Raw genomic sequence first — 26,258 nt, 5'->3', positions numbered from 1 at the left:
CTTCGTGACTTGTGACAAAACATCGTATCGATCACATCTCAACCTGGAGGATTTCATCCAAAGTGCCTTTGATCTGTAGGAGGTGAGTTGGACCTTCCAGCCACATGAACGACCCGGGGACCGAGACTGTGGGAATCGAACCTCCGGTCCAGGTCTCATCAGGTCTGGATCTGAGAACATGTCGGAGTCTTGTTCTTGAGTTAGCTTGTAGCTTGTGTTAGCCAATTAGCCAGTCAGTCGTAAAACTAAATGTTCAAATCAATTATGATGATATTCACCAAACAGAATGGGCCTCAAATTATGGTAAATAATTTTGGCTGATAAAACCTGATGACAATGTAGTTAGTTTGCGTAACTGCACTCAGTCAACTAGGTTACTACCTAGTTCCCTGGGGAGGAGGTTTACATCAGTGTTAGGATATATGCACCTTAACTAAATTGACTAACTAACCCGCAAAGTACTTAACAAGTCAGGTTATGGTTAAACAAGATATAAATGAGGTTATAAGGCTTCAGGGTTGGTCCCAGAACCAGTGGTGGTGTTGGTTAGCATCACGTAGCTCCCCCCACGTTCACAGTAATATAGACAGACTAGGTTTGGTGTAAAGTTACTGGTGCAGCCGATCCCACCACATGGAGGTAGGTCTTCTGGAGAAGAGCAGCATGTACGTAGCAGAACTTCTGTGCTGGAGCAGGACCCTGGGACCTGAGGCCCTGAGCAGCTGATCCACCTCAAACAGACCAAGATCTCACCTGTCGCTCATCAAACAGCCAATCGCTGCTCAGCTTCAGGCCGGATCCTCTCAAGGACAGAAAATACAGATTCTGTTTGTAAATCATCCGCGATGTTTCTTGAATCTCAATGAATTTTGACTGCCTAACATTTTAAAGGGTCTCGTTAATGCAGAGAAAGAGGTGATGGGGATGTTACACACATGTTTTGCAGGATTTACCTTTTTTATTAAGTGTTAAACAAGTAAAACCAAACGTCAACATTTTATTACAGAAAATTGTTCTGTCCATCAACAACAAATCATCTCTGTTGTCCTGACGTATGAACTCATCCAAAACAGGAACAGCTACCTTTGCTTGTTAGCATCAAGTGTAACTGTCCTTTAGAGAATAAACGGTTCCACACCTGGTTCCACTGTAACCAGACACGAGTTGATACAAATATGAATTTTCAACACACTGAGCTTATTGTGCCATTTGCAATAATGGAGCTGGTGTTAGCTGGTTTTAGCTAAATGCTAACAGTGAGACTGGATAGCTCTTCATGCTAGCAGACCTGCTACGCTGACAGGTACCATCATATCAGATTTAGGTAATTTCACTCTTTTAAAAAGCATTTAAGTTGTAATTACATGTTTTGAACAAGCATGGCATTTAAGGCTAACTGTTTTCCAGCTAGGTGGTATGATGTTTTCTTGTTAATGTTTTTGTCCTCGTATTTTATTTTGTTATTGATTAAAACAGCTGGAATTTCAGCAGCTGTCTCCACTGATTTGATACGATTGACGTTAAATGGCAGATTTTCGTTAGCTTTCTTCCAACATGACGTTAACGCGGTATTAGTAAGCTAGCTAACATGGAGAGCTAGCATGTTAGCAGTTTGTTCAATAACCAATTAGCGATAGCTTGTATTCAAAGTGCCACCAAGCTTAGAAGTGAAAATGAAAATGTGTCAGTTGTTCAAAATGTAAAATCGCGTAAATCAAAATAACCTTAACAGGAACGGAGAGTGGACCAAGTTCACGTTAAAGGGACAGTTCACCCAAAAATCTAAATTCCATCATTATCTGCTCACCACTATGATGAAGCGGGGGGGTCTGAGCGCACCTGTCAGTGTGGTTGTTACAGTGTTTGGTTTTCTGTACTGTATCTTCACATTTCTATGAGTGTGTGTGTGTCAGTTGTGTGAGTGAATCGTTCCAACATTCCTCTGAGCACTGGGAGCTCATGGAGATTAAACTGGTTTCCAGTTGCTGTCGAGTCAGATGAAAGAGGGAGAGAAGGGATAAAGTGCAGGAAGTGAGGAAACCACTAAACTCCATCTCCCAGAGTCCTTTGCTACAGTGAGCCTGTGTGTGTGACTGTGGTTGCATTGGGGGGGGGATTGGTGTGTGGTGTACAGTACAAGTGATCTATCATATCTCAGTGTGTGAATGCAGATTAGGTGTGATTATTGTTATTGATAATTGATTATCTATCAGTTTCTATTCTGGAAAGGTGTCGGGGGGGGGGGGGGGGGTTCTCATCCACTGTTTGACCCTCAGTCTCATCTTCAGTATTGTTTTGGACACATATTGTACATAGGCTAGTAGCTGTGTATATTAATATATTGGGAGTTTAGAACTTTCATTTCACTTTGTTCCCTCTCATGTCTCCGTTTGCTTTTCATCTTAAAATGAAATAATAAAATTTGTCGAACAGAGTCGAGACTTTGTTGTTTTTCCATGAAGCTGTTGACACCTTTCCGACCGATCACACTTTGTGGATCCAGCATCACAAACGTGTTTCCATCAGTTATTCCTTCAACTTCCCAAAGATCCTGAAGGCTGCAGGTTTTTAAACGTTATGTTATAATATGAATATGTATTTCAATGTGTGGAAGTGATGCAGCCACGGCAACAGGTTGAATCTCTTCCTCCAGTTGATGTTGACTCATGGGACGTGTGTTGTGATTAGTTGTCGATCACTAACTTAATGAAACTTAAATGAATGAGTGAATCTGTTCCAGCTGTGGAAATCACCACCGTTGACTTTGTATGAGCTAATCAGTGCAACGTAGAAACGTGTTAATGAGTGGTTCACCAGCAGAGGGCAGCAGTGAGACGGGAACATGAAGCACTTGAGAACACACAGATCCTGTGGAACTGATCTGCTCCGAGCATCTAAATCTCTCATCGACACTTGGAACAACTCGATTGTTTTAGGATCATTCAAAGTGAAGTTTCAGTTTGTGAACTTAAAACTGAGTAACATTTAAATGTGTATTCTCTTTAGTCTCTTCAGAATATGATCCGTGTGTTTTGTCTTTAGGTCGACAGCAGAAACATTATTCTTGTTCCCCAAATTTTTACAGCTAACAAATATGAATCAAATTAATGATTTACCTTGATTAGGTTTGATTTAATATGTTTTATTCACCAGCGGCAGCATAACAACCTGACAGACCTGAATCACTCCTGTAGATTTGGTGAACTTCTGCGAACAGTGAGACAAAAAGAAAGCAGAGCTCTGAAGGAAAGTTTCCACTTTATGGAAGATACAGTTTTTGTATTAAATGAAATAAATCTAAACCAACACAGTCTGGTGTCAGGATCAGTTGGATAACGGCGGTTGGACGTGAATAGTTTTTATTTTCAGGACGAGCTCCTCTTCACCTCGGTGGGAACCACACTCACTATAATTGTGTTTGGTGGAAGCTGAGCTAAATTTAACAAACAAAGAAACCACAGGCAGAGGTTTGTTTGCAGACGTGGGTTCAGCGACCGCAGGTTTCATAAGAACGGTTCAACAACAGTTTGGAGCCAAATGGAAAATCAGGTCTCATGAGACCTCAGCAGTGATAGACGTGAAACCTCGGCAGGTTCAGGTCACAGGTCAAAGACTCTCGGCTGATTGGATGGAGTCAAATATAAGAAGCAATGAAAACTCCTCCAGACGTGTTCAGGTCGAACACTGAGCAGGTTGAGGTGTTTTCTTCCTCCGTGGTGTCACGCTAGAGTCCAGCCAAACCCAACCTGCTGTAATTGTTGCTGCAGCTTTGCTTTCTGTTGTCGTCCTGATTGTGTGAAGATTATTTTTATCTCCTCGGTGTGAGAACGTTCACGTCCAACACGTGGTCAGGAGCTCAGCAGCCTGAAGCTCCTCTGGTCACTTTGGGACCATCACTGTTTTATTTCATTCCATTTTATGTACACAAAAGAACATGGCGTCAGAAAGGTAACTAACAAGATGAGCTAGCATGTTAGCAGTTTGTTCTTAAACTACAATAGTTCACTAACTACGCCAGCAGGGAGTCATGGAGGAGGCCGGGGTTATAATCTATACTCCAGCCAGCCACCAGGGGGCGAGCCGGATGATCTGGCTTCACGTTTCTTCTATTCGATGTTGTGAACACTCATTTTGTTGATTGATTGATTGATTTTGGGAGCTGTAATCAAGACATCTGTGGACTGAGTGAGGACGAGACCAATCAGAAAGTAAGAAAACAATAACCTTCTTGTATTCTTCTTCTTCTGATTTAGATGTTGTATTTGATATCGTCATGATTACCAGCTGAGAGCGACTTGTGATTGGTTGGGTGTGTTTATCTCTGGGACCTGGATCCCTCACTGTACAGATTCTGACTCCATCAACGCTACGGCACAAGATGGCGGCAGCGTTAGTATCCTGGCTTCATGTCTGCACAGTGGCAGGAAGTCCATCAGGACCATGTGATCACACAGGGACAAATCAGACAAGCAGGTAAGGAATGCTCAGACGTTAGTGAACAGCAGCATCAGCTGCTTCATGTTCCATCAGTCAGACACACATCACAGTCCCGCCGTTGCCAGTTTGATTGACAGGCGGCGTGCGGTCAGGTCGGTGGAATGAGAGCCTCTCGCTCTCTGCTGGTTAAAGGAGGCGTGTGCTTCTGTCTTCGAGCTGTTTGACCTTGGACTCGGAGGTCAGGGTCACCTGGTGGAGGTGGGATCGGGCTCTGTCGTGGTTTACTGTGTTTTTATTGAGCCTGGTTTCTATTAGCTTCTCTTCCAGCAGGAGGCCGGTGTTCTGGCTGATGGACGGGTGACTGCAATGTTCCAATTAAAATGTCTTTACTCATTTCTGGTGAGGCCTGAAGAATGTTGAGTCCACAGCACTCAGACGTTCTCTCATCGTCGACTTCACCACCTGAGCCCAAAGTAACAATTCCTCCAGATATTGAATCATAAAACACAAGCAATTGTCTTCCAGTAGTTGATGTGAAATGACAGAAAATGACCAATCCTACAATATCCTCTTCAGACAATCTGCCAATCTCCTAACAACTGTCCAATGAGAAACCACCTGGAAACACAATAACTACCAAAACACTGAAGTTAACAGCTCAGCAAACTTTCACTGAAGTGCAGGAGTTGAGGGATCTCTGGGTTCAGATCTCAGTGTAAACCACATGTTTAGCCTAGCTTAGCACGAACCCTGAAACCAGAGAAAAACCACGAAGGCCGATCAGAGGAGAATGAATCCACGTCCTTTAACCGGACCTACTGTAAATAAAGATGGACTATGGAGGTTCCTCCAAAGCTGAAGGTCAAACCTCCCTGGTACGTGGCTGCAGGACAGGTCATAAACATCACCTCCTCCATGGTAGCAGATGGGACATGTTGTTTTTTTATAACCCTGACGTTTGTACGAATGTTTCTCCAAGGTTTGGTTTGAATTAGTTATTTGATGATATAAAACCGGGCTGAGACATGATGATTGACAGCTGAGACTGGCTCCCGATTGGTCGAGGGTTCATCAGAGGAACCTCATCACCGATCACTGGGACTGACTCCACATGGGCAAGAAGGCGGTGTTGGTACCCGGGTTATTTTGGCTCCTCAGTCACTCCTCAGTCTGTTGTGTGTATTTGCACACGGCTGCATTCAGGTCCAGTGCAGGTGTGACGTGAAACCCCATCGAGTCCTGAGCACCTGGGAATCAGCCACACACACTGTGGAAGGTGTTTGTGTGGAACCTTCACTCATCGTCTCTCAGACTCACAACCTTGATGAGCTGTGTGATGTTGTGGCTTCTTCCTTTGCCATGCCACACACACACACACACACACACACACACACACACACACAGACACACACATTAAAGGTGATGATGATGATGAAGTTGGGGATGAAGGCAGAGCTATTGTGTCTGGTGTTTCCACGGCTCTTTATGTGTCCTGTGTGCTGGAGGCCCCTGCAGGCGGCCGGGCCTCATTATGAAGCTGTTGAAAGGCTCAGATCAGGCCGACACCTGCTTCTCATTGGAAACTGCAGTCGCTGCTGCCTCGTGTTCCTGCAGGGAAGTGCCGAGCGCTGCGATAAAGCCACCGCCACTTTCATCTTTACACAAAGGTCATAAAAACGCAGCTCTTGTTTTCGGCTGGATCACTTTTTCCTCAAACACTGGAGGAATTGGTTAAAGTGTGCACATGTGTTGGGGCTGTGAGCTTCCTGATATCTGCACGGCTGCTCACAGCTACTGGAGGAAACCAGAGTTCACTGCTTCTTTACATCTGATGTCAGCTTTATCTCACTCCACCCATAAACCAGAGAGAGAGGAAGCCTGCTCAGGACCTGCTGTCCATCCACCGTCCAGAGAGGGTCCCGGGGGGCTGAGCCATTCACACCTACGGTCTATTTAAAGTCTCCAGTTAACCAAACCCCTGTCTGGGGTTTGAAACACAGGGAGAACAAGTGAACTGCACCTGAAGATTCCAATGATTAGAAAGTTTTGAATCCCTCCTAATCTGTTTTCATCTTTTCATCCATTTCAATAAAAGTCTTCCTGTCTTCAAAGTAATGTTTTAAACTTTGCTGTTGTGGTTTGACCTTGAGATAATCAATCAATCAATCAATCAATCACATTTTATTTGTATAGCCCATATTCACAAATCACAGTTTGTCTCATAGGGCTTTAACATGGTGAGACATCCTCTGTCCTTAACCCTCAGCAAGAGTCAGAGTAAAAACTACTAAAAACCCTTTTAACAGGTGAAGACACGTAGAAACCTCAGAGAGACACATGTGAGGATCCGTCTCCCAGGACGGACACAAGTGACACAGATGTGTAGAGGAGAACATCATCAGGAGAAAGGTTTTAGCAGCAATGATGAGGGTAAACATGTTGAAGGATAACTTCAATACTATATGTCAAGCAGTCCTGCTGCATCATAGTCTCTGGTCAGCAGCAAGATCATGATCCACCATCAAGACCAGATCCACTATAGTCCACAATCACAATGAGGATGAATCCAGAAGGAAGCAGCCGCAACATCCAGATCTGTGGGAGGAGTTTACTGAGGTCTGTTCTCTCAGGAGTCATGTGTGTGTGTGTGTGTGTGTGTGTGTGTGTTCTCTCAGGAGTCGTGTGTGTGTGTGTGTGTGTGTGTGTTCTCTCAGGAGTCATGTGTGTGTGTGTGTGTGTGTGTGTGTATGTGTGTGTGTTCTCTCAGGAGTCATGTGTGTGTGTGTGTGTGTGTATGTGTGTGTGTTCTCTCAGGAGTCATGTGTGTGTGTGTGTGTGTGTGTGTGTGTGTTCTCTCAGGAGTCAGACACAGAAACAACGGAAACACAGATTCATGAGAGTTGAGTTTAAAGTTTGTCTTGTTAGTCGAGTTAGTTCCCTGAAGGTTGTGAGACCGACATCATCTGAAAATCAAACAAGTTACAGTAACTGATATGATCCGTGTGTGTGTTAGTGTGTGTGCGTGTGTGTGTGCGTGTGTGTGCGTGTGTGTGTGTGTGAGATGAGCAGTGTGTGTGGCAGCCTGTGTGTGTGTGTGTGTATACAGTGCTCTGTGAGAAGGAAAGTTCTCAGTGGGTAAATGTTTCAGTTTCAGGTCTTTTAAAACATCCTGAGCACCCAGCGGGGGGGGGTGGGGGGGGGTGGGGGGGGCGGCGTTCCTCTAATAAAACCAGACAAAATCATCTTGACTGTGCAGAACCTCTGCGCGAGGTTCCAGACGCATTTGAGGAACAACAGGGTTGAACTCTTCTGGATGATGAAGAATTCTGGAAAATAAAAGATGAACGTCGACGTCACCTGAAACATCTGGAACATCTGGAACATCTGGAGTCAAACATGGACGACACGTCTCCACTTCCTCCCGTGGTCACACACAGAAGCTGGAATATCTCTGATCGGCAAAATCGGGACAACTCATAGAGTGTTAAATTTAACACTTTTTCTGAGTCTATATAATCCTCACGGATTCTGAGCTAAAATTACACTTTGAAAAGTGTTAATATTTTAACTCTTTAACAGTGATAAATATTTGACACCCTTGGTGTTATTTTATGACACCACATACGTGCACCTTAAACTCTAAATTGTGTTTTTCCCTTTCACTGTGAGTGTTAATTTTGAACATACATAGTGTTATTTAATGACTCATTAAAGTGTATTATTAACACTAAAAAGAGACCGAGGGTCAGTCTCACACCTGTCTTGATAAAGAGAGCCGAGGGATTTTGTTATGGTTCATTGAATGCAGAGATTTGTGGTGAAGCTCCTCCCATATTTTATGATCAACTCCAACTGAAGTGAATCTAACTCAGTCACAGGTGTTAACATTTAACTTGCTTGATTGACACTAGTGGTGTTAAAACAACTCCAAAATCAACACCCACCAACTCCAAAATATTAACACTGAAAAAACAACACTACAGATTTTCCTGTGTGGAGCCATGATGTGGAGGTCCCCCCCCCCCTTATACACTCGGCTGTCAATCATGAAGTCTCAGCTCGTTCTCATCAAATAACTGATTGAATCCAAACTGATCAGATCACATAAGAACGTTTTATGTCCCATCCGCTAACATGGATGAGTTGGGGTTTATGACTTCTGCTGCTGCCAGCCACCAGGGGGCGATCAAGGTGATTCGCCCTCCCTGTTGGGATCATCTCAAGATTCAAGATTTTTATTGTCAAATGAACAGAGTTAACATGAAGTAGTCACTGTCAATGAAATGCTTGGGTTCAATTTGTGCAGTATCTCTGGTTGTGGTCGAGTCCTTTGACCTCCAGCTCAGAGTCTTCAGTTCCTCTGTGACCTCGTCCTGGAGAGAAGAGCACGAGTCAGAAGAAAGCTCTCAGACAACATCCAGTTATTTACAACAAGGTTCATTTACCATGTACGATTTAAAACGTCTTCATGTTCTGGTGCATGTAAAGACTTCAGGGTCTGTTTGGAACCCAGGGAGCTCTGGAGGACGAGGTTGATCCTCTGGAGGTCAGATGCTCCTCAGAGCCACGGTCTGGAGGCTCCGTTTGACTCGGGCACAGATTCAAACTAGAATCCTGCAAAGCCTGAAAGATCCACCAGAGAAGATCTGCTTCAGGTTGGTCCCACCGGAGAGAGGAGGGTCGAGAGGCTGAACCACCATCTGACCCGAGGCCCTGGAGCTCCAGAGCTGAGATGCTCTGAGATGTTTCCTCTTTTTTTACCTGTTAAAAGGGTTTTTAGTAGTTTGTCCTGACTCTTGCTGAGGGTGAAGGACAGAGGATGTCTCACCATGTTAAAGCCCTATGAGACAAATTGTGATTTGTTAATATGGGCTATACGAATAAAATTTGATTGATTGATTGATTGACAAGAACCTCAGATTATTATCATATTTGACCCTGATTGAAAAACCTGTCAAGGTCACATGATGAGGGTCAAAGGTCGAATCTAAAATCTAAAATACTCCACCTCCAACTCCCTCTCTCTCTCTCTCTCTCTCTCTCTCTCTCTCTCTCTCTCTCCCTCTCTCTCTCCTCCTCTCTCTCTCTCTCTCTCTCTCTCTCTCTCTCTCTCTCTCTCTCTCTCTCTCTCCCTCTCTCTCTCTCTCTCCACCCTAAGCTCAGCTCCGCCACTTCTCCCTCAGACCAGCAGCAGTGTGTGTCGGTGTGAGTCGGTGTGAGTCGGTGTGTGTCTGTGTGAGTGTGTGTGCAGGAGGACTACACGCTCCTCAGACATGAAGGAACTCTCTGCTCTCTCTCTCTTCTTCTCTTTCTCTCGTTTCTGTTTCTTCTGGACTTGTCTGACCGAGACTCGCGCTGATGACGCGCTGCTCCGCGGGTTGTCATGGCAACACAACGGGCAGGTCTTCAGCATCCTGGGCCGGGGGGCTCGGTACCGACCCCCGGGCCGGAGCCAGCCCGGCTCCCCCGTGGTGGTCGTCAGCACCGGGACCGACCCGGGGGTCTCCTCCTCCTCCGCAGACCCGCGCGTCCCCGCGTCCAGCGGCAGCGCGCAATTACGCACGGTGGCGCGCCGGCGGCCGCAGCAGCAGCAGCCGGCGGATGGGGACGCGTCTCCGGGGACACGAGAGGACCTGATGGTGGGAGATGATCCGTACAACCCGTACAAGGCCTCCAACTATTACCCTTATTACAACTACTACAACTCCTACTACCGACCCCGGACCCGGGCCCACCAGCGGCACGGGTACGGAACCAGCTTCCACCAGCACGGTACCTTTTAAACATTTGATTTAACTGTATTGTTGACTGTTGTACGGCTTGAAATGTATTATTAATGTAGTATTATTATTACCAGCACGAGCCTCTCACAGTGGAAACACGTCATCAAACATATTGATAGATAGATTACTTTATTCATCCCCGAAGGGAAATTAAGTTGTCATAGCAGCCGGTATATTGGAATACAATATAATACAATATAATAAAATAAAATAAAAAATATTGAGGTAGAAAGAATAAAAAACAGAAACAAGGTGCAGTGGCAAGATGATGGTAAAAGAACTGATGATATGATGGTAATGTTATTGTTAGACAGTATATAAAAAAAGTAAGGTATATATAGTATATAATATAACATAATATATATTTATATATGATAGTAAATATACCAATATAATAGCAGTATATAGTAATAATGGCAGCAACAGTATATATAATTATAATAGTAGTAATAATATAATAATAATAATTATAATTATAACATGTACACATGTATAAATATGTGTATATAGACTTATATATACAAAGAATATACAGAGAGTATGATATAATATATGATATATAGTAGAGGTATAAATATAAGATAGATATATAGATAACTTGTCATCTGCAGAATTGTAATAAAGAGTGTGAACAGTATTACAGAGGGTCAGCACAATAAGTACACCAAACTTTCCAATAAACAAATGTTGTTGCTTATAATTATTACTAGTAGTGACATCTGTAGAGTTATGAGTATTACCAGTAGCTATATCTGCATTCTTTTTCAAAATGGCACAGCCTAGACATTGAGAGACAACCCATTGCATGAGTACTTTTACTTTTAATACTTAAAGTAAATTTAAAAGTAAGTACTTTTTACTTTTACTTAAGTAGGATTGTTGATGTAGTACCTTAAGTTTTACTCAAGTATATATTTTCCTGGGTACTTGTACTTTTACTTAAGTAGGATTGTTGATGTAGTACCTTAAGTTTTACTTAAGTATATATTTTCCTGGGTACTTGTACTTTTACTTAAGTACTAAACTTCAGTACTTCCTCCACCACTGGACATATAGAATCTGTCTGTAATGTTCCCATTTCTCTCACAGTATCAAAGTGAATATTAAATACATCTCCATATTCTATATGTAACATACAGCCACTGTTAGATGTTAGTTTCTCTTGTGTCAGGACTCAGTTTAATAATCTATTCAATGTTTAACTTTATTTATAGAGCGCTTTTCAATACAAAGTACAAAGTGCTCAACACGACAACTGGTTCAAATACAGAAGGAAATACATGAAGAATAATAGTAATACCAATAATAGTAGAGATTAAATAACAGGTAAATTCAGGAATATATGTTTCTTATAAATACGTTTTTACATGAGGTTTAAAAGAAGAGAAGTGTATTTCACTTTCTGTATTCCTGCTGCCTGTAAACGTTTTTGAACTCTGCCTGTGGAAGCTGCAGAGTTATGAATCAGGTCTGAACTCGGTCTCTATAGTCTCTGGTGGTTGGTGTTCTGAGTGAAGGTCAAACCTGCTGAACCTGACCTCTGACCTCGTGATGTCACACTGAGGGACGGTGACATGGAGCGTTACCATGGTATCTGAAAACTGCTGAGAAACTACATCTGGAGCATCTGGAAAGTTCTACTCAGGGCGAAACGTGAATTAGAGGCATGTGAGCATCCAGAGATGTGACATCACAGGGATCAGATAGTTTGTGGTCACGCGTCCAAACCGAAGCCCGAGACTCAACAAGTCTAAACAGAGGAAGACATAATTCATCTTGATCTTATTTTGGGTTTTAAAGTGACATTAAAGCTAAAAAGCGTCATCATCTGTGGAGGAGTTACATCTCCAGACCAGGAGGGGGCAGTAGACCAGAAAGAATTAAACATCAACGTCTGTCATTTTTAATCTACAGTGAATCTGTTGCAAACATGAAAGTCACCTTGTGATCAGTTGTTTGAGGCGAAGACGCCTTCTTTGTTCCAACCTACGGTTCAAAATGAATTTCTCCAGGTCTGTCAGTCGAGGAAATGAACCAATGAGAAGAAGCCGTTGGGTCATTATAACGAGGGATCCTCTGATTGTCTGCAGGTCTCCCTGATCTGGTTCCTGACCCCTACTACATCCAGATCGGCACCTACGTGCAGAGGATGTCCATGTACAACCTGCGCTGTGCTGCCGAGGAGAACTGCCTCGCCTCGTAAGACCCGATTCCAAAACCTATGCAGCTCCAGACATGATGAAGATGAAGCTCCACATTGATCTCCAGTCTTGTGGCAGCAGTTTCATTTCAGAGTCTTGGGAGAAATGTTGTCATTAGTTTAAAGAACAAAACACACGTTTGAACCTGAGAAACTGATCATCAGGTCTGTACAGTTCGTCCACGGCGGTTTGTTAGAACCTGAACATGAAACTCACTCTCGTGCCGTCTCCTCCAGCTCCTCCAGTTCTGCTCAGGACTACGACACCAGAGTTCTGTTGAGGTTCCCTCAGAGGGTGAAGAACCAGGGGACGGCCGACTTCCTGCCCAGTAAACCTCGATACTCCTGGGAGTGGCACAGCTGTCATAAGTGAGTTGCTGATGTTAAAAAAATGAACCTGCAGTGGTTTAATAAAGTGACATCACTGTTTGTTCTTCAGTCACTTCCACAGCATGGACGAGTTCAGTCTGTACGAGCTGCTGGACGCTGAGAGCCAGGCTCAGGTCGCTGAGGGCCACAAGGCCAGCTTCTGTCTGGAGGACACTTCCTGTGACCCCGGATATTATCGCCGCTTCGCCTGCACCTCACACACTCAGGTACACACACACACACACACACACACTCAGGTACACACACACACACACACACATACACACAAGCACACACATGTTAGTTGAAGCATATTAATTCCCACACATTAATAAAAACAGAGACGTGTTCAAATCGGACTTCAAATCAGGAAGAATCCTTTTTCCATTTATCACATGAAACAGGAATCACAGGAAAATAGCCTGAAACAAGGTTGAAGGAAATAAAGAAGGAAACAAAGAAGGAAACAAAGAAGGAAATAAAGAAGGAAATAAAGAAGGAAACAAAGAAGGAAATAAAGAAGGAAATAAAGAAGGAAACAAAGAAGGAAACAAAGAAGGAAATAAAGAAGGAAATAAAGGGACAAATACACATTTTAAAAATATAGAAACTATAGTTGACTCCTCGTGTTTACAGATATCAAAACATTTACTTTACATTTATCAAACTATCTAACTCAATTTAGTCAAACTGTGTAATATCTAAACTTGATTACATATCTGTGTCAGAATGGTTCAATAATGACACCTTACAATCTAATTCACTTCCAAATATCAGCCTAAATATCGATATATCTGAAATGTTTCACTTCTTATCTGACTCTTGGTATCGATCCACATCAGGATTTTATTACTTTATAGTTTGAAGCGATTCTCTTAGCACAGATCTATCTTTGTTTTGTGTGTGTGTGTGTGTGTGTGTGTGTGTGTGTGTGTGTGTAGGGTTTGAGTCCAGGCTGCTATGACACCTACAACGCAGACATCGACTGTCAGTGGATCGACATCACCGACGTCTCACCTGGAAAATACATCCTCAAGGTAAAATAAACTTTCACTCATGTTGTTTTTAAAATGTAAAAATCCTGTTTTCATCATCACTCGAACTAGAAAACTCACCAGAGCGTAATGTAATGATTTATTTTACAGAATAAACTCTTAATTCAAGTTTGAGATATTTGGTTGTATTTGTTTTTATTTATATATGATAACGTTTATGGTTAAAATGTAAAATATCAAATTTCAATAACATTTCTCTGCTAAAATGGTTTGATATCAGGCATCAGCTTCATCACAGATCTTCTTCTCACTGATGATCTACAGATGTTTCAATACTGAACATGGACCCAAAAAGAAATTCAACAATTCATAGGCAACGTTTAAAAGTATTAAAGATAACTAAATATCAACTACATTATGATATAAGAATGGTTTGTTTGATGAAGGTGACAGTGAATCCCCAGCAGCAGGTTCCAGAATCCAACTTCAACAACAACGTGGCTCGCTGTGACGTCCAGTTCACCGGCGCCGCCGCTCACGTGTCCGGCTGCACCGTGACCTCGTAAGGAAGCTCCTCCTCCTCCTCCTCAGAACACGCCTGTTAACACTGGACATCAGTCTGATATTAAACTGAGATTAATATACTTTATTTTTAAAGTCAATCAGTCATCAGAACATTGAATCAGTGATTGATTGTGTTGTTTGTCTCTGTTGCAGCCGCTGATGAAATTAATTCTCCTCAAAGATCCTGAAGACGAACGAAGACGAGAGAATATTCACTTTATTAACTTGGTTTAGATGGGACTGTAGTAATATGATCATAACCAGATTCAAGCCAAAGAAAAAAACTGCTCCAAGGAGGATTTCCTGTTTGAGTCACCAGCTGAATTCTGGGACGGGTTGACCCTGGAGCGATCCACCGGTCAGAGGACACATCTGTCTGTGAAGACACCCACCGTCCATAGATTCTTCAGCACAGAACTGACGCTTCCCATATTAATTTACAGTTTAATATTTTACAGGTTTCAGGGACAACGTTTGTGTTTCAAAGTTTCATCTTTCTCCTTCTGCTTCCTGCTCATTGTTGATGCTGTCGAGTCGATCTCCGAGTTCTGGTGCTGAACGTTTTCATAAAGCCAGCGTTTGGTGAAAGCTAGTGTGTGTGTGTGTGTGTGTGTGTGTGTGTGTGTGTGTGTGTGTGTGTGTGTGTGTGTGTGTGTGTGTGTGTGTGTGTGTGTGTGTGTGTGTGTGTGTGTGTGTGTGTGTGTGTGTGTGTGTGTGTGTGAACGCTGTACAGGGTGTGTGTGTGTACTCGTGCTTGATGACCTGTAACCACACAACCTGCAGAGCTGTAGCTCACATGTCATGTTATCACCTGCTTTATGCTTCATATCACATTAAAATACTTTTGCTTCAATGTGGATTTCCTGTCTGAATTTTCAGCTTGTGCATAAACACCAAGAATATTTCAAAACTATATTAATCACCTCGTGGTGGAGTTTCAGGAACTGTGGTAGAACACTGATGTCGCAGTGAACGTGACCTTTGACCTTGCGATTGGATAAAAAGCTCGGGCAGATTAAATGTGGGTCAATTCAATTCAGAACCTGAATCAGATAAACTGGGTTGTTGCTATTGTGTCATAAATTAGTAATAAAAATAAAAACACACTTAGTGAACAGAAAAATGCACAAAACCACATAAGGGCCAAAGTTCAGATTAACAGTAAATTAACAACATACTAGAAAAAATACTTCCTGCTGAAAATACAGTTTAATGCTGAGTTGAAGAATGCGTTGTGATGATGTCACACCACCAAGTTCAAAGGCAAGTGATGATGTCATCACTCTATATTCCTGCCACAGACATCTGTAAAAAAAATCCAGCAATTGCAGGAAAAAGGTGAATATTTCAAAAGTATGTGGAGTTGAAAAAAGTAAAATGAGAGCAGACCTGTTGATGTTGGAATGGTGGAATGAAATGAATGAAAAACATTCAGAAGAAGAAGAATATTAATAAAGAAACAGAAGAACAGGAGGAAAAAGTTGATAAAGTTCCCTTCAACATGATGTGAAGAATAAATGTATTGTTATAAAGCCACTCTGTGAATCTGTGAATCTGTGAATCTGTGAATCTGTGAATCTGTGAATCTGTGAATCTGTGAATCTGTGAATCTTCCCTGGTGTTAAATGTGTTGTTGATAAAAGTGACAAATACTGATGTGAGCTCAAGTATGAAAATGATGTTCGGCTGAACTCTGATTATATCAACACATCTGTCAGAACCAGACTCCGCCACTAGATGGCGCTGTTGAGTTAACAATAGTTTATAACCTGACCCTCAGACAGCAGCAGAACTTCTCACTCTGTCATTATGGAAACTCACAGAACAGTTTTAGCTTCGTCTCTGCGTCAGTCGGTGTTTCTCCTCCGTGACAAAGTCAAAGTTATGTAAGTGAAACATGACGTCAGAGGAACGATCGTGCAGAAGCCCATTTCACAATAGAGTAAATTATATTATTATACTATAGACACGTATTCTAAGTCTGTAGTTTCATTCTAAGGTCTGTAGTTTTGTTCTAAGGTCTGTAGTTTTATTCTAAGTCTGTAGTTTTATTCTAAGGTCTGTAGTTTTATTCTAAGGTCTGTAGTTTTGTTCTAAGGTCTGTAGTTTTATTCTAAGGTCTGTAGTTTTATTCTAAGGTCTGCAGTTTTGTTCTAAGGTCTGTAGTTTTATTCTAAGGTCTGTAGTTTTATTCTAAGGTCTGTCGTTTTATTCTTGGGTCTGTAGTTTTGTTCTAAGGTCTGTAGTTTTATTCTAAGTCTGTAGTTTTATTCTAAGGTCTGTAGTTTTATTCTAAGGTCTGTCGTTTTATTCTTGGGTCTGTAGTTTTGTTCTAAGGTCTGTAGTTTTATTCTAAGGTCTGTAGTTTTATTCTAAGGTCTGCAGTTTTGTTCTAAGGTCTGTAATTGTATTCTAAGGTCTGTAGTTTTATTCTAAGGTCTGTAGTTTTAGTCCAAGTCTGTAGTTTTATTCTAAGTCTGTAGTTTTATCCTAAGGTCTGTAGTTTTAGTCTAAGGTCTGTCGTTTTATTCTTGGATCTGTAGTTTTATTCTAAGGTCTACAGTTTTATTCTAAGGTCTGCAGTTATATTCTAAGGTCTGTAGTTGTATTCTAAGTCTCTAGTTGTATTCTTAGGTCTGTAGTTTATTCCTTGGTCTGTATTATATTCTTGGGTCTGTAGTTTTATTCTAAGGTCTGTAGTTTTATTCTAAGGTCTATAGTTTTATTCTAAGGTCTGGAGTTTTATTCTTAAGTCTGTAGTTTTTTTCTAAAGTCTTGAGTTTTATTCTTAGTCCAAACTAACGGTTTCACTTCCTCTGTGAGCGGCTGCTCTCTTCAAAGATCGTCTATTACAGCGATGGCTTAGCAGCAAGAAGAAAAAAGGAGACAGGATTTGTGACAAAGGCAGCTTTTATCCTCCATAAAACTAAAGTAGTTAAATATGGATAAATTCAAATACTGTAGACAAACATGCAAAGATGATTGTTGAATCTAAATTTAAAAGTTAAATAACAAATATCAAATGTGAATGTCAAGTTCATAATTTCAAGTTTCAAGGCAAAGGACGCCAACAGACTGAAAAAACTCATCAGGAAGGCAGAGTCTGTGGTTGGCTCTAAGCTGGTCACCCTGGAGGAGGTGGTGGAGGACAGGATGCTGGCAAAACTGCTGGCAATCATGGACCATCCCTCTCACCCCCTCTACAAAACACTGGACAAGCTAAGGAGCAGCTTCAGCCACAGACTCATTCAACCCCCCCACAGCTCTAAGGAACGATACAGGAAATCATTCCTCCCAACTGCAATAAGACTGTTCAACTCATCTACCTCTGTCAGAGCCACCATCACAGAACTGCACTAAACATGTCTCCTGCTCTGTGTACCTGTACAACCGCTCCTTATACACTTACTTCACATCATATGTGATATGTGTGCATATAAACCATATTGATATTATATATCATTTTATACAATAATATTGTCTTTTGCACACTCTGTATACATATTCTTAGATTCATAGTATATTATATTACCTATTGTATAGTCAAATACTTATATTCATATTCATACTTCTACTATGTATCATATCATACTCTCTGTATATTCTTGTTTACATAAGTCTATATACACATATTTATTTATGTGTACATGTTATAATTACTATTATTATATCACCATTACTATTATTATTATATATACTGTTGCTGCCATTATTACCATATACTGCTTTTATATTGGTATAATTACTATCATATATAAATATATATTATGTTATATTATATACTATATATACTGTACTATACTTATATACTGTCTAACAATACCATTACCATCATATCATCAGTACTTTTACCATCATCTTGCCAATGCACCTTATCTACCTATTTTATTGTATTTTTATCTTGTGCTTCTGTTTTTTTATTCTTTCTACCTTTTAATTTTATTCTATTGTATTGTATTGTATTTAATTGTATTCAAATATACCGGCTGCTATGACAACTTAATTTCCCTTCGGGGATGAATAAAGTACTCTATCTATCTATCTATCTATCTATCTATCTATCTAATATAGTTAATTCTTCTCTTGGAAAATTAATTGAATTATTATATATGAATTAATGTTTGATTTTTTTTTAAAGTTTAAATTAGTAGAATGAATAACAATGAGCAGGAGGAAGGAGATTTTCTAAAGTTTCTCAGTATCAGTTCATGTGATTTATTCTGAGTGGTCCACGGTCTTCAGAAGTGAGCTGGGAGTGAGAGGTCCTGTGTGTGCTCCTGTCTGTGCTCCATATGTCTTTGTGCTCTTCATCGACAGAAGCTCCCCGGGACCCGAGGCTCTCTCCCCGGGACCCGAGGCTCTCTCCCCGGGACCCGCTGCTGTGCGAGGCCGCCGGCTCTTCCACCAGGTACCGCTCCGTCCAGTCACATCGGACCCGGGAACGAGCCGCTTCCTCCCGGGGAGGCTGCTGCTGCATCCCCGGCTAACGGTAGCGCTAGCTGCTCCGGAGCTAGCTGCTAAGCTAATTAGCCTCCTGCTGCTCAGGGATGATTAACTAGAGAGTTCACTTTCACCCGCTGGTTTCCATGGTAACACGTGACTAACCAGCAGCGAACTAACCTGTTCACCAACACCTAGTTAACTTAGTCTGGTAGTAACCAGCTAACTACACACCCACAAGATACAGAAAACAACCACTCTTCAGTTTTAACTTTAATTAATACAATGTACAATACATTAAAGATAAAAATGTATATTTATATTTTAGGGTGAAAAGTAAATGACTAGTTTATTTATCTTAATTCCAGTGTTTTCTTCATGTTCAAGTCAGATGCATTGAGAAACAGGAGAGGGTTCTCCCGGTGGTGACTGGTGTGAGTTTGGTGACTGGTGTGAGTTTGGTGACTGGTGTGAGTTTGGTGACTGGTTTGGTGACTGGTGTGAGTTTGGTGACTGGTGTGAGTTTGGTGACTGGTGTGAGTTTGGTGACTGGTTTGGTGACTGATGTGAGTTTGGTGACTGGTTTGGTGACTGGTGTGAGTTTGGTGACTGGTTTGGTGACTGGTGTGAGTTTGGTGACTGGTGTGAGTTTGGTGACTGGTTTGAGTTTGGTGACTGGTGTGAGTTTGGTGACTGGTGTGAGTTTGGTGACTGGTTTGGTGACTGGTTTGGTGACTGGTTTGGTGACTGGTTTGGTGACTGGTGTGAGTTTGGTGACTGGTTTGGTGACTGGTTTGGTGACTGGTTTGGTGACTGGTGTGAGTTTGGTGACTGGTTTGGTGACTGGTTTGGTGACTGGTGTGAGTTTGGTGACTGGTTTGGTGACTGGTTTGGTGACTGGTTTGGTGACTGGTTTGGTGACTGGATTGGTGACTGGTTTGGTGACTGGTTTGGTGACTGGTTTGGTGACTGGTTTGGTGACTGGTGTGAGTTTGGTGACTGGTTTGGTGACTGGTTTGGTGACTGGATTGGTGACTGGTTTGGTGACTGGTTTGGTGACTGGATTGGTGACTGGTTTGGTGACTGGTTTGGTGACTGGTTTGGTGACTGGTTTGGTGACTGGTTTGGTGACTGGTGTGAGTTTGGTGACTGGTTTGGTGACTGGTTTGGTGACTGGTGTGAGTTTGGTGACTGGTTTGGTGACTGGTTTGGTGACTGGTTTGGTGACTCTGTTTTCACTCCAGTGGAACGTGTTGGTCACTGTGTCACGTGACCTCCCAGTGAAACGTGAAGAAGCTGATGAATCTAACGAGCCCTTGTGGAAACTGATGCATTCTGGGGGAAATCGTGTGTTTTCCATTTGCCTCGATGGATTTTCACTCGTCAGCTGTTCACGGACAGAACAGAAATCCACCTCCTGGTTTAACTGAGTCTTATTTTGGCCGTGGGGTTTCAGACCTGTTGTTATCAAGGATGTTTGGCTGCAGAATTCCTCCAAGCTGCAATCAGAGGCTTTTATTTTGACGGTTTCAGACTGTGGTTGCTCCCACACAGTCTGAAAACAGCTCCTCTGTTAAAGCTCAGTCGCTGCTTTTCTCAACGTCACGTAGCCTTAAACCATAAGAACGTGCTCATTTAAAGACATGTGGAAAATATATTTAATATGTTTTAATAAGAGGGTTGAAAAGAAATCTGCCCCGGACTCGAGCCAAACAATCATCATACGATTATCCAGCAGGGACGTCCTCTCTATCTAAAGCCGTTTTCAGACCTGAGCTCCGGGTCAGATCCAGATTTATTGTTGGTTGATTTATTGTTTATTATTTGATAATAAACATTATTTATTTGTGTGTTAAAGGTCTTGTTCTGTGTCATCCCACTGGTTCTTCTCTTCACCTGAACAGAACCTCACGCCTCTCCTGCTCAGTGTTTCTGTTCAGACTTCACCTCTGGTCTCCGGGGTCACTTCAGGTCACCGGGGTCACTTCAGGTCACCGGGGTCACTTCAGGTCGCGTGCTGCGTCTCTAAATCCGTGTGAGCTCTGTACGAGGCACGCTGGTCTCTGATTGGTCCTGATTATCCTGCTGCTTGTGGCCTGTGATCACAGCAGCTCAGCCACTTGGTGCCGTGGACAGTTTGAGCTGTAAACAGTTTAAAGCTGAAGTATTACTCCACACGTTTTACTCTCTGTTCCATGGAAATCTGAGGAAGGAACAGAAAACCAGTTCCTCACTGAGTCCTCCAGTGTTTGATCCTGATGATCATTTACTGACAATGACTCTGAAGTCTGCACTGAATGTGATGTCATTTCCTGGAGATAATTGAATGAGTCATATCTCTAGAATCTGTGCAAACCTCAGCTGAAAGCTTATTGGAGGTGCGTGCTAGTGTGTGTGTGTTTGTTCTGAATTCACATGTCTGTTGTGTGTTCACAGGACGATGTGCTAACAGGGTGTGTGTGTGTGTGTGTGTGTGTGTTTCTCCAGCGGTCCGCGAGGCTGATGATGTGCTGTGAAGATGGAGGCTCCTGAATACCTGGACCTGGACGAGATCGACTTCTCTGAAGACTCTGTGGTCAGTTTCACGTGAAGATAAACCAACACCTGTATTCTTTATGAATATCCCAGATATGAACAGATTCAGTGACATCCACAGCACCACACTATAGTGTAACTCTGGGTTTTTGTTACAGTCTAAACAGAAACTTAGACTTTATTTAAATGATGACGCAGACGTTCTCTTCCTGATTGGTTCTTATCGGTCACATGACTCGACTACCAGCGGTGAATATACAGCAAACACTTCCTGTCAGAATAAGTTCCACCTCGTCGTCGCTCTGGGAACAGAAATCCTGTAGGTAGAATTATTAATACGCGTAGACACTCTACTTCCTGTTTACGTTCTGTGCTCGTTGTGTTTCCATGTGGTCCTTCAGTTTTCTGTGACGTCTCTGAAGAGCATCCCGGAGCTGTCCAGGAGGAGCGATGGTCCGGCCGACGAGAGACCAGGTACCTCTACTCTCATGAAGTGATGTCAGAGAGTCTCATGTCCTCCTCTAGTTTTAATTTACAATTTCTACTTCGCTAAGTTATTCAATCCATCTCTCTTCCTGGTGCAGCTCCAGCCATCAACTGGAGTCGTGGGGTTTCCTCTCACAGCGGCGGAGGAATCAAACCCACGGGCCTTGCCGAGGTCCACAGTAAGTTCCGGCCGGTGAAGAGAGTCTCTCCCCTCAAACACCAGCCTGAGACCACCGACTCGGACTCTGAAGGGAAAGCCCCGGGTCAGGGTCAGGGTCAGGGTCAGGCCGAGCCGGAGGAGGCCAGTAAAGATGAGCCCAGCTCCGACAAGCCCACTCATGCCTCCGCCTCCTCCGACGGGCCGGGGGGGAAGGGGAGGGGCCTGGCCAGCGCGGGCGGCGGTGGCGTTGGAGGGAACAACCCTCAGGCTCTGTTCGGGGAGCTGGAGCACTACGACCTGGACATGGACGAGATCCTGGACGTGCCTTACATCAAGTCCAGTCAGCAGATGTCCACGCTGCCGCGCGTCCCCCACGACAAGCGCTCGGTGACGGGGAGCAACCTGGGGGGGGGCACGCTGGAGCGGCCCCGGGGGGGGGGACTGAAGAGCTCCACCTTGTCCCACAACGAGCCTCTGAGCCTGGGAAGCGGCAGCTCGCAGACTCAGGTAGGACTGATCAGATGAGACCAGGACTGATGAAGTGTCTCTGTCTGACGCTCCTTGTGTTCTGTGCAGTTCTGTGTTCTGTCTCCGGTGAAGTGGTCCGACCTCAGGAAGTCCAAGTCCATGGATCCAGATCTCCACCACCTGCACCGCTCCCAGACGGGAGGGGGCTACCAGCCGGAGCTGCTCTCCTCCGGACTCCTCAGCTGCTCCTCCTCCCTCTCCTCGTTTTCTGATACAGGTAGAACAAAGTTCCGTCCTCTGCTCCTCACGCCGGGTTCACACCGGACGCTGAAGCGACGCGTGATCGCAGCGCCGAGCCGTAACGAACAGCCGGCTCCCATCCACTCCCATGTTAATCCTCTGTGCGGGTCACACCGGAGGATGAAGCCTCGCGGCGTGCAGCGACCGTTTCGGCGTCGAGTCTTTTTTTTGCGCTTGACTCTAGCGTATCGCTCCGGGAAACACAGTGAAAAATGATTTTAAACGATATTGATGACATATTTTATATGATATAAATGATCAAATATGCATCCCATAGTTTGTATTCCCCTTCTGTTGTCCTGGAGACATTGAACGGAGCAAACTGCGGAGAAGTTCTTGAAGATGGATGACATTAAATTAATAATTGAAGTGGAGAAGTACAGTGAGCTGGACGCAGTTGCAGTTAATGACCAATATCAGCTGTAGGTGTGATCACAGAGAGGAGTTCAGCGTGTCCGGTGTGAACCCGGCGTTAGTTCTGTCTCTGAGGATGAAGCCTGTGTGATGCTGGATGTTCTCTTCCAGACAAGCTGCTGTCGGCGCGGGTCTACCCAGACTCCCAGAGGCCGGGCGTGGAGCCTCCAGGCGGCCCGGCTCTCATGTTCCCACTGCCCGGCTGCGGCGTGGGCCGGCAGGACGGCGCCAAGCCCCGGGCCCCTGGAGCAGGAGGAGGTGCAGGAGGAGGTGCAGGAGGAGGAGCTGCTGGGCTGAGGGGGTTCGGAGGAGGAGGAGGAGCGGAGCTGGACGAGGAGACGAAGAAGAACCAGAACATCATGAACATCGTCAGAGATGGACAGATCTCACTGCTGGTGAGTGTGACATCATCAGGGGGCGGAGCTAACGATGAAAGGTGGGAGGTGGGACAACGCACAAACTATATCTGATGTTTTATCCTCCTTCTCCTCCATCTTTTCATCCCTTTGTCCTGCTTTTCTCTTCCTCTTCTCAATCTCTCCTTCTCTTTCATCTCTCCTCTTCCTGTTTCTTTTCCTCTTTCTTCTCCACATTCTTCTCCTTCTTCCTCCTCCTTCTTTTCCTCCTGCTTCTCTTCTTCCTCCTCCTTCTGTTCTTGTTCCACCTCTCCCTTCTCTTCACCATTCTATGCTTCTGGCTAGTGTTGTCACGATACCAAAATTATGACTTCGATACTATACCTGCCAAAAATCACGATACTCGATACTTTCGATACGATACCACAAATACGATACGATACTGGTATATTTATCTATGATAGTAATAAATAAAACATCTGTATGGTTCCCTTTTTTACCAGCTTGTTCCTGCCCAGCTTTTTGAACATTTAACAAATGGTATTCATATTAGTATTAGCCTACAGAAAGATATTAATGAACTCTACATGGTGACATCATAGCATTGATTATATACGGCGATGCAGGCCTATTGTCCGTATCTGACTATATGACTACATAGTTATTTCCACAAGTATGAGTTATATAATTTAACAGATGTGTGTTTGAGGTGAAAAAAAAGTAAAAACATGCCACCTGATAGAGTGAGTGGGGACAGGGAGCGGAGCAGAGAGTGCGCTCTGACTGCTGCTATTTTAATAAAGTACCGGTACTAAAAATATGCTAAACCGTATCGTTTTCAACGTAAGGGTACCGCGGTACCTTTCTAGTACCAGTACACCGTGCGACACTACTTCTGGCACCTGCTCCTCTTCTTCTTCATCCTCCATCTTTCATTACTCCTCATCTTCTTCTTCCTCCCTCCCACCTCGTCTTTCTTTCTTTCCCTACTCCTCAATACCTTCCTGTTATTGCTCTTCCACCTCCTCCTTTTCTTCCCTTCTCCCTCCTCCTTCATCCTGCCCCTCGTCTCCCTCCTCCTCCTCCTCCTCCTCCTCCTCTTCTTCTTCCTCCTCGTCCTTGTCCTCCTCTAAGCATAGTTGAATATTTGTACTACTTCACAAATTGAACTATTGTTGTTTTATTATTCTCTTCATCTGTTATGATATATATTTAGATATATATATTTTATTTTTATTTAAAATTTTTGATATTCTATTTTATTCTATTTTATTGATATTCTATTGTATTCTATATTATACTATTTCTATTTTTATTTTATTTTTTTAGTTGAAATTACTGAGCATTGCTTAAAGAGAGCCTGTGACTGCTTCATGTTATCTCTGTGCATTTGACAATAAAAAATCTTGAATCTTGAATGTCTTCCTCTGTCATCCTCCTCCTCTTCTCCCTCCTCCTCTTCCTCCTCTTCCTCTTCTCCCTCCTCTTCCTCCTCCTCCTCCTCCCTCTTCTCCTCCTCCTCCTCTTCTCCCTCCTCCTCCTCCTCCTCCTCCTCCTCCTCCTCCTCCTCCTCCTCCTCCTCCTCCTCCTCCTCCTCCTCCAGCCTCACCTGGCAGCAGATAACCTGGAGCTGATCAGAGACGATGATGGAAACAACCTTCTGCACATCTCGGCGTCTCAGGGTCACGCTGACTGTCTCCAGCATCTCACGTCCCTGATGGGCGAGGACGGACTCAACGAGCGCAACAGCCAGCAGCTGACCCCTGCAGGCCTGGGGGTCAAGGTGTGTATCTGCTGTGCGTGGGTCTGATGATGTAAGGAAGCAGTGTGGTATGATGGGAGTTGTAGTCTTCTCTATGGGTGTCACGATACCAAACATTCAGTAGTCGGTGCTAATACCAGTAACATAACACGATTCTCGATGCCAATTACGATACCACGGTAAAAAAAAGGATTTTCTAAGATTCCACAAGTGCATTCTTTGGATGTTGTTAATGTCATATACGGTGGTTTAATGTGCTTGTGCATATACTGTGGGTTATACGGTAGTTGCGGACGCATGTGAGTGACGCATTGTTGTGAGACACGTTATGCATTAATGCCGCTTAGCATTGATTTACAGTTAATATGAATCAGAACTCACCTTGAATTCTTTAAACAAATCCGGATGACGGTCTTTCAGGTGCTTTGCTAAATTGGAAGTATTACCTCCCTTGGTCTGAAGACCACGGTAGCATCGTTAGCATCGTTAGCATAATGGCTTATGCGGATTAATGATAACGCCACGGTCATCTGCATCAAACACAAAGTGCTTCCATACACGAGTCTTTGTGCCTTTTTTATCAACAAGTCGAGTTGGAGCGATCGCTGCAGCCGCAGTTGCCGTCTTGGTTTTCTGAATGTAAACATCGACTGGCGCAGCACCGATGCTAATGCTAAGCTGCTAACAGCTGGCATCGAAGCTCACGGTGCTTCAAAATAATGGGCATCGTCGGGGTTTTGTTATCTTAGTATCGAAAGGTATCGTAAGTATCGGTTCTCGTGACATCCCTAGTCTTCTCTGGATGCTGAGGGTTCCTTCAGTGTTCCTCTGAACGGATTTGCTCAGTTTCTTCATCTGGAAACTTCAGCTCCAGACGTCTGACGACTCAAATCCTTCATCTGCTTCACATCTACAGTTCAAAACCATCAAGGTGTAAAAAGTGTATCATGGAGATGTGACTTCAAACTGGATAAAAGTCACTTTGGACT

General features: G+C 43.4%; 2 protein-coding genes across 2 annotated transcripts in view; both read left to right on the top strand.

The window, feature by feature from the left end:
- Positions 1 to 8,571: 8,571 nt before the first annotated feature.
- LOC133001409 (protein-lysine 6-oxidase) lies at positions 8,572 to 14,350 on the top strand. The gene is made up of 8 exons (XM_061070978.1): positions 8,572 to 8,628; positions 8,933 to 8,983; positions 9,786 to 10,209; positions 12,311 to 12,419; positions 12,658 to 12,789; positions 12,860 to 13,016; positions 13,731 to 13,826; positions 14,231 to 14,350. The coding sequence occupies exons 1-8, from the start codon at positions 8,572 to 8,574 to the stop codon at positions 14,348 to 14,350; spliced, it is 1,146 nt and encodes a 381-aa protein (XP_060926961.1).
- Positions 14,351 to 18,659: 4,309 nt separating this feature from the next.
- The window catches only part of sncaip (synuclein, alpha interacting protein), a 12,972-nt gene continuing 5,373 nt past the window's right edge, over positions 18,660 to 26,258 (top strand). The window contains exons 1-7 of the mRNA XM_061071268.1: positions 18,660 to 18,756; positions 21,276 to 21,363; positions 21,725 to 21,797; positions 21,908 to 22,476; positions 22,546 to 22,714; positions 23,263 to 23,546; positions 25,111 to 25,290. Coding sequence (XP_060927251.1) covers positions 21,307 to 21,363; positions 21,725 to 21,797; positions 21,908 to 22,476; positions 22,546 to 22,714; positions 23,263 to 23,546; positions 25,111 to 25,290 — 1,332 coding nt within the window. The 5' untranslated portion in view covers positions 18,660 to 18,756; positions 21,276 to 21,306. The remainder of the gene's footprint in view (positions 18,757 to 21,275; positions 21,364 to 21,724; positions 21,798 to 21,907; positions 22,477 to 22,545; positions 22,715 to 23,262; positions 23,547 to 25,110; positions 25,291 to 26,258) is intronic.

This window comes from Limanda limanda, chromosome 5 (assembly GCF_963576545.1).
Source record: "Limanda limanda chromosome 5, fLimLim1.1, whole genome shotgun sequence".
Taxonomy (NCBI): Eukaryota; Metazoa; Chordata; class Actinopteri; order Pleuronectiformes; family Pleuronectidae; genus Limanda; species Limanda limanda.
This window is presented reverse-complemented; position numbering and strand designations above follow the sequence as displayed.